The 12,522-nt window shown below is 45.1% G+C and overlaps 1 protein-coding gene across 11 annotated transcripts in view; it reads left to right on the top strand.

The window, feature by feature from the left end:
* Positions 1–12,522, top strand: part of RARB (retinoic acid receptor beta) — a 771,689-nt gene that overhangs the window by 620,934 nt on the left and 138,233 nt on the right. For all 11 annotated transcript variants that reach the window (XR_005792006.1, XM_040480046.1, XM_040480044.1 and 8 more), the window contains one exon: positions 7,560–7,708. Coding sequence is in view for 7 of the 11 variants with exons in the window: in XM_040480046.1 (XP_040335980.1) it covers positions 7,560–7,708 (149 nt within the window). In the remaining 4 variants the exon portion in view is untranslated. The remainder of the gene's footprint in view (positions 1–7,559; positions 7,709–12,522) is intronic.

Genomic DNA, 12,522 nt, shown 5'->3' with positions numbered 1-12,522 from the left:
TCCCGTGCGTGTGGAAACAAACCGCTTCTCCCTGAAAGGTGATTAAAAGAGCTGATCCTCCCAATTCCTCCCCCACCTCCCGCCCCAACGAAGAGGCGACAGGAAAATTAAAGGAGCGACAGTTTGTACGGGTTTTTTTTTTTTCTTCCTCTCGCACGCTAACGTTGCGAGCCATGTAAATTACATTTTAATAAAACGTCTACACCCGCGCTCGCACACGCATGCGCACACACAGGCAAAAGGAGAATCTGGTTCTAATTACTTGTACTTTAGTTGAACTTTGGCGTTTCCTTTGACTTTCTCCCTAATGTATGTGAGCTGTGGGCCTTGCAGTCCTGCAGTGTGTCCACAGAAAAAGGGGGAAAAAATCCAGACCGGCTCTCTTTGGTGCCAACAAAAATGAAGCCCCACTGAATGTTTTGACCAAATGCAACACTTTGCTATTCTCCCTTAATTAGCTGAAATTATTCCCTCCCACCGGGTCCCGGAGCGCTGGGCTCAAAATTCCCCTGGGGCCATGCAGGAAATGCCTTTTACTTTACAACTCCTTTTTCTTTTAAGGCTCAGCTGCCCAGAGAGTGCATTAAAATACTGTCTTAATCACCGAAGGTTCTAGTAAAAAGGCAGGGCGAAATTTCATAATGTTTGATGCCTGCCTGCCGCTAATCAGGCCCAACGTAAAATCCTGAAATCTGTCAACATGGTTTAGGCAGCACTAAATTAGTTCTTACAAAGAAAAAAAACATAGTATACACTGCTCTCTCTTAAAAATGTTATCTGCTACTTAATCTAACCTTTAGAAAAATGCCAAGCATGTTAGGAATCGTGAAGGGAGCTATTGTTGGAGACTTTCTGTGTGTTTAAATGACACTCAGGTGTGTTGTAACAACAAGGGCATTTATACTGTGTTTTCTCAGGTGAGTTAAGTTCGCCAGTGCCAAGGCCTCTTAAACAGGCAACAGCATTAATTCTTTCTTCGGTGTTCTTTTATTTGGGGAACGACTTAACCCCCCAGAGTTGTGCGGCGGTTAAAAAAGCTGTGTCGCACTCTAGTTTGTTTTTGTTTTGCCTGCAGACCTCTGGATTTGAAGCCCTTCACAGAGTAGGGCTCCTCGAAGTGCTGTCTGCGGACCGGTGCCAGTTCCTAAACTGCCCGCTGCCAGTCCGTGGTGAGACAAGGGCGGGAACTGAGAGCAAGTGCTTAGAAACTCTCGCAGCAATTTGACAGAGTTAATTTTATGTCTAGTACATCTTTCTTTTTCCCTTAAGTCGTAGCTTGTGTTTCAGGCATCTCCTTTCCGATGCCTTTTTTTTTTTTTTTTTTTTTTTCTGAAAATTAATGTTTTGTTTGTACGTTCTTTTCCTAGGGATTTGTTTTCAGTGAAGTTTATCATGCTGTGAGGGACTGGGGTGGGGAGTTAGAATGGGTCCTCCTCTACCTCAGATAGTCGAAAAGTCACTGATTTCAAGCCAGTGCCTTCTCTCCCCCCCCCCCTCCCTCTTACCCTCAGGAATTCTGTGGCTGGTTGCTGATCTGGACCACCCTTTGAGGAGCATTAATTTAAAGGCAAACAAGACCTGTAATGAATTTTTCTAGAAGGAAAGGCGATTCTAGCTTCGTTTCCCTAGTGACAGCCATCTCTGTGTTGCAGGGATGGAAAGGTTTCAAACTCGGGCCAGAAGCTTCTGCCAGTGCAGGTTTGGTTGGCCTCACTGTCTCCTTTGGCAGGTGTGCAGCCCAGGGCACCCCTGGTGCTGACTCTGCTCTGGGCAGGGACCCGCGGAACCAAGCATCCATCTCACCCGAGCGGCAGAGGCTCTTCTGTCTTGGCCATTCCCTGACGAAGCAAGGCAGCCCATCTGGTCAGCGGTTCAGATGCCACGTTGGAGGCTGCTGCTTACTGGGGATGCAGTCACCAGACAGAACTGAATAAGTCAATAAGTAAGCAAGGAAATAAATAAAAGCAGGAGGCAAAAAGCAGATCCAAATTATTCCTCAAAGACTGCTTCCCCAAACTGAAATCACATCAGGATGGCTGGAGTGCAGTTGTTTTATTGAATGACACAAGCCTCTTGTCCCCCTGGGAAGTCTAAAAACTGCTTTTTTGGCCTGCCCGAGATCGCTGAATGAGCTAATACAGGACACATTGTCTGCTGAGCCTGCAGAGTTTTCGAGCAAAAATTTTATCATTCCATAGACTGATTGTGCTTGCCTGGAATAAGGAACAAAATGTTTGAGACCTCTCAAGGGCATTTGATGAATCTAACTCTAATTTAAAGGGACTAATAGATTATTGATTTAAGCAGGATGACAGTGAACAGATCAATGGCCAAGCACTGTGTAGCTCTCTTAAATACCAACAATGGCTAGCGAGAGGGGAGCCCCGGGCTGTCCCCCTCCCTTGTCTCCCACTGTCTTTTCTGGTGGTGGTCGGAGGGGAGGACAAAAGGGGAGGAGGAGCACTAATAAACTTTGCCAAAGTATATTTTTACTGAAAAGTCTAGAGGTTGCATTGAAGCACAAATCTGCTTTTATATTGATGCCATATCCTGGTTGTAATTCTAGAACTTGTCTTGACGTGTTTGCTTAAGGCTAGCTTTGGCATTCAACCATACCACCGAGATTTGCTTTTCTGTTTTGCTTTGCATTGTTCTCTGTGGTATAGGCCACACAAAGGAAATACAGGACCATAGATTATCAACTTGGAGGGGGTATTTGAATATCTATAGCACCAACAGTGAATTCTTTGCCACCGGTGGGACCGTTTTTTTTCTGAAGATGATTATTTCTTGGCATGTATGAGTCTTTCCTATTTATGTCTGTGTGGGATTCCTTTTCGGCATTTTTAAATTACAAATTACAAACCACGACAGAAAGAATTACTTCGTGCTTCGAAACACAGCCTGGTCACCTCCTCTGGGAGGTCTTCTTTGATTTCACTGGGCTCAGTAGGGCCGTTAGCTCTCTTTGTCATTGTGCTAGAACCGCCACAATTTGGACTCACCTGGGATTTTTTTTTTAAAGTGTATCTATTTTGTGAGAGAGAGAAAGAGAGAGAAAACGAGTGGAGGAGGGGCGGGGGGGCGGGGACAGAAGATCCCAAGTGGGTTCTGCTTAAAATAGCCCAATGGGAGACTTGAACTCGCAAGCCTGGTCAGATCATGACCTGAGCCACGGTCAGAAGCTTAACTGAACTATCCCTGTGCCCCAGGATTTCTTTGTTAAACACTGATACCTAGCTCCCGTTCCCAGACGTTGTGGCATGTTAGTTTTGGGATGCAATCTGGACATTAGAATGTTTAAAAGCACCCTAGGTAGTTCTGATGTACAGCTAGCTTTGAGAACCGCTGTATCGTATTCTCATTGTTGGTTTACTTTCCATCAGCCGAACCATCAAGGCTAAGGGACATTACTGGTGAAATCACCATAGCCTTAATAAAAGCGTAGAGCCATCACTATTGATTGCTTACAATGGAACATTTCCTTTCACGGCAACTGTTCAGGAAAAACGTGCTGAATTCATTCATTTATTATAAGTGATTCTGATCTGTAGAAGAAGACTTTTACCAAACTTTGTGAAATGTTTTGGGGTCGGTGAGGTCTCTCCCCTTTTCAAAAGTGTGCTTTGCCCTGAGTTTTTTGGGTATTAAATTGCCCAACTTCTCTTTCCTCTCTTTGGGAGGGTGAAATGCTGGATTCCCTTTAGGACATGTATTTAAAGTGACATATTTATGGAAATTACCACCCACTTTTGAAATTCAGGGCATAACTCTGACAGCTGAATCCAGCCCTAACAGAATTCTATTTACAACTTTCCTAGACAAGCCAGATTAGCTGTTCCACACGAGCGAGTAGAACGTGGAGACACACAAATACACACACCACACATTGCTTCTGGGGAGAGCACAGTGCAGGCTTGATCATGGTGGTGACGACACAACTCTGTCAGCGTTGTTGAAGCAGTCGGGTGGAGGTGAAGCCATACAAATAAAATCTGGGAGTTTGGGGAGGCATTTAGGGAAGGACTCGCTCACGTTGATGTATTAGGAGTGACACAGCCTTTCTTGAAGTCAGTTTGTCAACGTGAATTAAAAACTAACAAAATATTGTGAAACAACCATACCTTTTGAGCTGGTAATTCCACTTCTGAGAATTGATCTGCCACAGGCATGTGCTGAGATTAGCTACAGAGAGGTTCATCATAATGGAATGTTTTGCAGGAAAAATATTTATGGACGAGGAAATAAACCCATGACACAGTAAGTTAGAGTCCCAAACAGAATCTACAGTAGAAGTCCACTTTAGTAAACAAGCAAACGAACCAAAATCATTTATATGCATAGAAAAGTGGTCTGGAAGGATATATGCTAAGATGATGACAGCACCTTTCTCTAAGGAGATGGTTTGGGGGAGATGCTCTGCAGGTTTGTTTTCTTAGATTGTCAACACAGAGCAGTATATTATTCTGTATGTTGAACAAGGACTGTTTTCTTGTTGATGTCATTATTTCTCATTTGCTTTCAGTGAAGCTGATTAGCTTAGTGTGAGGCCTGCTTTTGCATTTACAGCTTGAGAGCTGATCTGATAAGCTTTAGTGACATCTCAGATGCCAGCCTTTCTGCAGAACACTTGTCACAATAATGCCAAGCTGCCCAGAGTAAGAGCTGTCTTTGTCCCAGATACCTTGCTTCTAACCGGTAGAGACTGTGATATAGATTTATCTACTAGACCTGCGTTACTCTAATGAATTCATTCCAAGAAACTTCTGAATTATGAAAATACTATAATTATAGTTGATTCTACTCCAAAAGGATAATTAATTTTTTTTGAGGAAGCAAATGAGTATATAAAAGCTATTTGATTTGTAATCGGGTTACCTAACAACCTAGAGGGGCTCTTAGTGCTTAGAATAAAGAAAAAAGAAAAGGGGACAAGTTCATGTATTAATTCAACAAATATTTATCGATTGCCTACCTATTGTGTGCCAGGACCACTAGGCCTGGAACACAGCTGTAAATGCTGCACGTAGGTAGGTTGGCGTCATGAAACCCATAGTTGGAAGGAGGCAGAGAGAGAATATAAAGTTGTACACAAACTTTCTAAATTTGAGTACTAGTTAGAGTTTTACAGAAAATAAAATGATGGGATGTAGCGATCAGGAGTGGGAAGGGGCTTTCTGTAGAAAAGCCATCTCTGAGGAGGTGACATTTGCTCGAAGAGCTCTCCAGTTAGGGGAAATGGTTTAAGGGCAGTAGCCTTAAGTTGCTCGGAGAGCTTGGCCTCGTCAAGAGATGGAATAGAAGGCAGGTGTTTAGAAATCAATAAATGAGGGGGCGCCTGGGTGGCGCAGTCGGTTAAGCGTCCGACTTCAGCCAGGTCACGATCTCGCGGTCCGGGAGTTCGAGCCCCGCATCGGGCTCTGGGCTGGTGGCTCGGAGCCTGGAGCCTGTTTCCGATTCTGTGTCTCCCTCTCTCTCTCTGCCCCTCCCCCGTTCATGCTCTGTCTCTCTCTGTCCCAAAAATAAATAAACGTTGAAAAAAAAAATTTTTTTTAAAAAGAAATCGATAAATGAGAATGATTGAGTTCAGTGATGTTGTTGCTAAGGGGCTGTATCGTGAAGAGCCTTGTGGAGCACAGTAATGAGATTGGCTTTGATCTAACTGGTGACTCTTGGAGGGTTTTCGACAAGTAAGGGAGAGGGATTGATTTTAACTATTTGAACAGTTATCCGACTGCGCATTTGAGGAAGGGATCCTCGGGTAGAAGCATAGGGACAGCGAGACCCTTGAGTAGCCAAGGTGAGAGATGATGGTGGCGTGGTAGCAGGATTATAAGATATGAGGGTGGATTCACAGTGTGTGAAGGGGTAGAGTTGCCCCAGCTTCCTGAAGGCTTAGCTGTAAGACAATAACGTCGGTAGAATATCTCATCTGGAAGATTGTGAGTAGTGGAACAACTGGAAATCTTACTCTCTGGGGAATCTGCTGTATATTCTCAAGTAATTTGGAGATTGGAAGATTCTGGAACATTATTCGATGACTTTGGGTGAGTCACTCCCTTCCTCATTCCCACCATACTTCATGAGCACTTTTGCCTGTGATAGGAAATGAGCCAGGTCTTGCTTTGGCTTTGAACATGCATCTGGAGACAAGGGATGGGAGAACCCTCGGATCTTAAATTCTATGAATTCCTATTAACCATGGAATTTGGGTGGTTAGAAAATGAGATGGGGAATTGTGGTTTTTTGTTTGTTTGTTTTTGTTTTTGAGAGAGAGCACAAGTGAATGAGGGGCAGAGAGAGGAAGAGAGAGAGAGAAGTGGGGTTCACCCGGGGCTCGTGTTTGACCCAAAGTGGGGCTTGTGTTCTTACCCAAAGCAGGGCTCACGCTCACCTGAAGTGGGACTTGCGCTCACCCGATACGGGGCTTGAAATCACAGACTGTGAGATCATGACGTGAGCTGAAGTCAGATGCTTAAGGACTGAGCCAGCCAAGCACCCCGTGTATTTTAAAATCTAGAAAAAAGAGCTCTCCTATCATTAGGATAACCCACTGCTTCTCAAACATAAATTGCATGTTCCGCAATCTGAGGGTTTTGTTAAAATGCAGATTCTGCTTCCGGAGGCTTGAGCTGGGGCCTGATGGTATGTTTTCCAATAAGATGCTGATGATCTTTGTAGATGGTGATGCTGACTAGAAGGTGATGCTGATGCTGCTGGTCCAAGGACTAGTCTTGGAGTAGCAAAGGTCTTACCAATGGGTTTTTTTTTTTTTTTAATCTTTATTTATTTTTAAGAGACAGAGCGTGGGCAGGGGAGGGGCAGAGAGAGAGGGAGACACAAAATCAGAAGCAGGCTCCAGACTCTGAGCTGTCAGCCCAGATGCCCCATGTGGGGCCCGAACTCACGGACGGTGAGATCATGACCCGAGCCCGAGTGGGACCCTCAACCCGACTAAGCCACCGGGGCACCCCACCCATATTGTGATTAATGAAGATCCCTTAAGGCTGCACCCTGCAGGCCCTCCCCATATGCTTGCCCAGTAGCTACTTCTGGCATTTTCTTCGTTTGTCTTAGGAAATTTACTTTTGATTAATTAAGTGAGCAACAGGGTCAAACAAGTCATTGCAGAGACTCTCCGTGAATCGGAAGCGAGGGGCAGCAGAAGAGCTGAAAGAAAGAGCTTCGGGTCTGCAGTGTGAAAATCTGAGTTTGGGTCTTGGCTCTAGCGCCGCGCCGTTGATCCGGGACAAGTCACTGCGCCCCTCTGAGTTCCTGGTCCTCTGGAGGGTGGCCTGGTGATAAAATCCTCTCCCGCACAGTGCTGTGCTGCGCTGCGCTGCAAATGAGAGAGGCCTGTGGGCTCTCCCTGTGAACCGCACAGCTCCGTGTCCCTGTCCCACTGCTGTGCCCACGGTGACAGGTGTTCTTGTGGGCCTATCCTTGCTCGGGTTGTTGCTGAACTTGGGGCCGCGGCTGGGGATTTCACTGGTGAGAAAGAAATGAACTGACAGATTATCTTTTTTTCTCCCCACCCCCCCACCCCCTCTGCACCACAGCGATTGAAACGCAAAGCACGAGCTCCGAGGAACTGGTCCCCAGCCCTCCGTCTCCGCTTCCTCCCCCTCGTGTGTACAAACCCTGCTTCGTCTGCCAGGACAAATCATCCGGGTACCACTATGGGGTCAGCGCCTGCGAGGGCTGCAAGGTGAGTACCCACAGGCCTCTGCGCCCAGTGTGCGCTCACTCTCCACGTGCTCGGGGTGGGGGCGTGACCTGCTTGGCTCCAGAAACAGGCTGCTTTGCCCTGGGCAATGTCACCCCCAGTGTGGCGCGCTGTGTTTATTTGATGGTTTCATTCCTTCCTTGTGTCTCATGAGTTGAAAATTCAGAAACTCCTGCAAATGACTGACTGGGGCCAAATGTTCTAGGGCCCTTAAAATAACATAACAGGTCTTTTCAGGTAACAAGAGCTTTTTGAAGGAGTCCAGAAAAGCATCACCCCGTTTCTCTTTAGAACATGCCGTCTGCTGTCTTTGTAGTTTTATTTTATTTTTAAATATGACTGACAGTCCACTAAATCAACTTGCTCAGAATCCAAGGTTAGAAATTGGGATTTATCTTCTGGCTGTTTCCTCAGCCCTGTGGCCTTTGAATTACAGTTTGATTTTCGGCCTGTAGGGACTTGCTACTGTGTGTGTGTCATAAATTCAGGAGAGCTGGATTTAAAATTCCAGCCTACCGAGTAGGGGAGGCTGAACATGTGTCAGAGAGGATATGGCTGCTTTGAATCAAGTTAGACAATCGCTATGGAGTCCAACAGTCTTAATTGAATGAAAGAGCTTATTTTTTTTTTTGAGAGAGAGAGAGAGAGAGAAAAGAAACAAAGAGTGACTTCATAGGCAAATCCAACTCATCCACAGGCCATTTTTCAAAGGAACTATGGCTGTCTCGAGCTGGCCCTTCCCCCTATATACAGCTTCTTTATGTTCTCTAGGATGGTTGATCAGATCCGTTCTTCATATGTCTACATTGGATGATACGTTGTAATTATAAACACGTTGGAATAATATTACAGGTGCTCCCATCGGGTGCTCGGTGGCATTTTGTACTTGGCTTGTCAGAGTTAGTTATTATTTCTGTTTGTACTGGGTAGGCCCTGTCGTGTAACAAACCATCCTCTAGCTGAATGAATGGCTTAAAACAACAAGCTTTTATTTGGCTTATGGTTCTGTGGGTCAGCCCTGCAGGCCAGGTTCCTCTGGGTGGTTCATCTGCTCCCAGCTATGCTCCACTGTGCGTTCCTGGTCAGCTGCAGGTTCGCCAGTTGGCTGTTCTTCTGGGGGTTGCCGAAGGCTCCTGTTGGCTGGGAACTTTGGTCTTTCCCCACGTGGTCTCTCATGCCTGTAGGGCTAGTACTGGCTTATTTGCACAGGCAGGATTCTGGAAGGACACTCAAGGTCTCCAGAGGCCTAGGCTCAGATGTGACATGCTGTCACTTGTGACACATTCTGTTGGTGAAAGTAAGTCGTAAGGCCAGTGATGCTCAGCTGGTAGGAACATAAACTCAACTTTCTTTCTTTTTTAGCATTTACTCATTTTTGAGAGACAGAGAGCATGAGTGGGGGAGGGGCGGAAAGAGAGAGAGAGAGAGAGAGAGAGAGAGAGAGAATCCAAAGCAGGCTTCAGGCTCTGAGCCGTCAGCACAGAGCCCAACTTGGGGCTCCAACTCATGGACCGGGAGATCATGACCTGAGTTGAAGTCAGACGCTTAACCGACTGAGCCACCCAGGTGCCCAATGTAAACTCAACTTTCTAAGGCAAGAAGCTGGAAAGTCACGTTATTAGAGGCAGGAATACAGGGTAAGGAGAAATGGAGTCAGGTTTGCATGCAGTCTACTGCCCTGAATGCCTTATTGTCTGTGACACAAAGTGGATAGGGGCCCTAGCTTGCCTGCACAGTAGCTCACACACAGTGTGGCATATAGTGGGTGCTTAAAGACCTCGGTTGAACAAACACATAAATGTCACTCAGCCCCTGAAAGAAATTATGTGAGGTTTCCCTTCTTTTCAAGTCCTTTGAAAAAACATGTATCGTTTTACTTAGTGAGGCTAGTTGCGGGGAATCCACGGAAGACCTAGGAACATCTCTCTACCTCTGGCATTGTGTTGGTTGCTTTAAAGGCGTGTCCTTTCCTCCAGTAGCTTCGGATAAGGTGGTCAGGCAAGTTCACACAGCAGCCAGTTGGCAGCTGGGTGAAAAGTGAAACATTTGCGTGTCCAGTGGTCGCTTTTATTGTTGGTTGCTAGCTGACCCCGCTTCGCCTTGTCCTGAGATTTGGGACATCTGTGGCAGAACACCAGTTCACTCTGTCCACTGGTTTGGCAATATGTAAATAAACCCTTTCCTAACGACCACTTGAAAGTTAGAAGGCACTCCTTTATTAAAAAAAAAAAAATGTTAAGTCATGTCCTGTCCAGAAATCTGAATGCGGTATGTTGTAACCCAGCTTACCTGCTCCTGTTATGTCCTGGGAAAAGAAATGATCCAGCGTCTGTCTTCCCCAGCAGATTTCAGGCCCTACACATTAACCTCTTTCACAATCCGCACGGTACACGCTGTTTTCATCAGCTCTTAGTCAGCTAATTCCCCAACCTCTTGTCGTAATTTTGGATTCTGACTCTTTTTAGGAAAAACCCCAACAAAAACAAAACCCGGACCAGCGCAGGCAACTTTGATAAACTTGGTTCCGCTGTTGAGAGTGCTGTTATGGCACAGCTTTTTCACAGAGTGAAAGCCCAAGAAGGCTGGGCAGCCACTCGTTGAATTTGAGGGGATTTGCCTGGTGGGTTTTGTCGAGCTCTGAAAACGCGGGCTGCCTTTCCCCTAGGTTGTCGAGAAAGACTGTGTTTTGGGGTGCCTGCGTGGCTCAGTCGGTTAAGCGGCCGACTTCGCTCAGGTCGTGATCTCGCGGTCCGTGAGTTCGAGCCCCACGTCGGGCTCTGTGCTGACAGCTCAGAGCCTGGAGCCTGTTTCAGATTCTGTGTCTCCCTCTCTCTGAACCTCCCCCGTTCATGCTCTGTCTCAAAAGTAAATAAATGTGAAAAAAAATTAAAAAAAAAAAAAAAAAAGAAAGAAAGATTGTGTTTCGGCTCCCTGGGACAACGAATGTCGTGCTAAAATTCACCGAACTGAAGAGCGTAAGTCGAAAGTATAGTGTACAGCCAAAGGAGAAGAAATAACGATTAAGCCAAAATTAAAGATAACAGTCATCATTTTTAAAAGCCACTAAACTAAAGTTCATTGTATACAAAAAATAGAAAATTTAAACCACCATAGGTCTACCCTGGGAGAAAACCTGTGTTAAGTCTATGTTTTTATGAGGACGTGCGTGTTGTTTTGTTTTTTATAAAAATAGAATTTTATGTTGTATGCTGGCTTTAATCTGCTTTTTAAATTTAATAGTCTTTCATGGCCAAAATTTAAACAACTGCCTAGTGTTTACGGTTATAACATTAATGTGGTAATTTATGGCTGTATCGTAATGTCTTTTTTTTTTTTTTAATTTTTTTTTCAACGTTTATTTATTTTTGGGACAGAGAGAGACAGAGCATGAACGGGGGAGGGGCAGAGAGAGAGGGAGACACAGAATAGGAAACAGGCTCCAGGCTCCGAGCCATCAGCCCAGAGCCCGACGCGGGGCTCGAACTCACGGACCGCGAGATCGTGACCTGGCTGAAGTGGGACGCTTAACCGACTGCGCCACCCAGGCGCCCCGGCTTCGTACATTTTTAAGGCTCTTGATACAAATTGCCAAAATGCCCTCTAAAAGAGGCCTGTCAATTTAATATCTGTGAGTCTGTTAAAAGTTAATCGTATTAGAGACTATCTATTAGGAATCTCTCCCATGTGATGATAAGGTAATGAATCAAGAAACAACTTCCGTCCTGGAATTCTGCCTACATTTAATTAGGTTGTTTATAAGGGGCCCCATGCATGTTATCATTTGCAGCTACGAGCAGATATACCAGGGTCCCTGATCGACCGATAAGGGCTGGCCCATTTTTTGGCTAGAGATCAAAGATCACTGTTCCGGGTTGGGAGCCTCTGCTCTAAAATAGGACTCCCTAACAGAACCGAATTTATGTCTGGAAGAAGTAATGCCCACGGTGGCTTCAGCCTGTCATGACCAGGACGACCTTATTGACTCTTGTTTGGGGAAGAGAACCTTCTTTCTTCTTAGGGAATAGGTGGCAGTCTCAGACTCAGAATTTAATGAATGGGTTGCAGTCGACCTCTGAGAATGGCCAGTGACCACTGTGTTGACACAGCATCACTATGGCAACATAACCGCTAGATGCACCATAGGGATGTCCCGTTCAGGGAATTTCCAGCTGAGCAATGACAGGTTTTTTGCAAGGGACAAAGAGGACATAAAGTGAACATGTGGTGTGGCCAAAAAGGGTAAGCAATGTAAAGTGATAAAGTTGGTTTTCATGTGCCTTCAAGAAACCGTCTGATTGCTCATAGCTAGAATTTATGCATAATTTTGGCCTTCATCATATTTTATATTGATTATGGAGTTGAGAGTGAGAATACCAGTTAGGCTGATATAAATACTATAAATGTAAATACTAACTAGGTATTTGAATCCTAGTTAGTCTACTTGATAGCTTTGTGACCTTGGGCAAGCATCTTTAATTGTCTGCGTCTCTCTCTTCTCATAGGGAAAAATGGAGATAATAATACTGTCTAGTTCATGATATTGTTGGGAGTATAAAATGAGTGACCATAAAGCAAACAGTATCTGGCCCATGGGAAGTGGCCGGTACAGTCATTTATGGTTTGTGTTGTCATTAACTTAATAACTTTCACACAGTGATGTAGCATCAGTTATACTCTTAGTATTCTTTCTTGTAATGTTCTTTCAGCCTTTCTCCATTTCTTTATACCAAAAATAAACACCGCCTTTTTCTTTCAAGACTCAGGTTAAGACCCAACCACCCCTTAGAACCTACCCT

The sequence above is a fragment of the Herpailurus yagouaroundi genome, unplaced genomic scaffold (assembly GCF_014898765.1).
Source record: "Herpailurus yagouaroundi ecotype Mexico unplaced genomic scaffold, PumYag 159, whole genome shotgun sequence".
Taxonomy (NCBI): Eukaryota; Metazoa; Chordata; class Mammalia; order Carnivora; family Felidae; genus Herpailurus; species Herpailurus yagouaroundi.
Note: the sequence above shows the minus strand (reverse complement) of the source record. Positions and strands in the feature narration are given on the sequence as shown.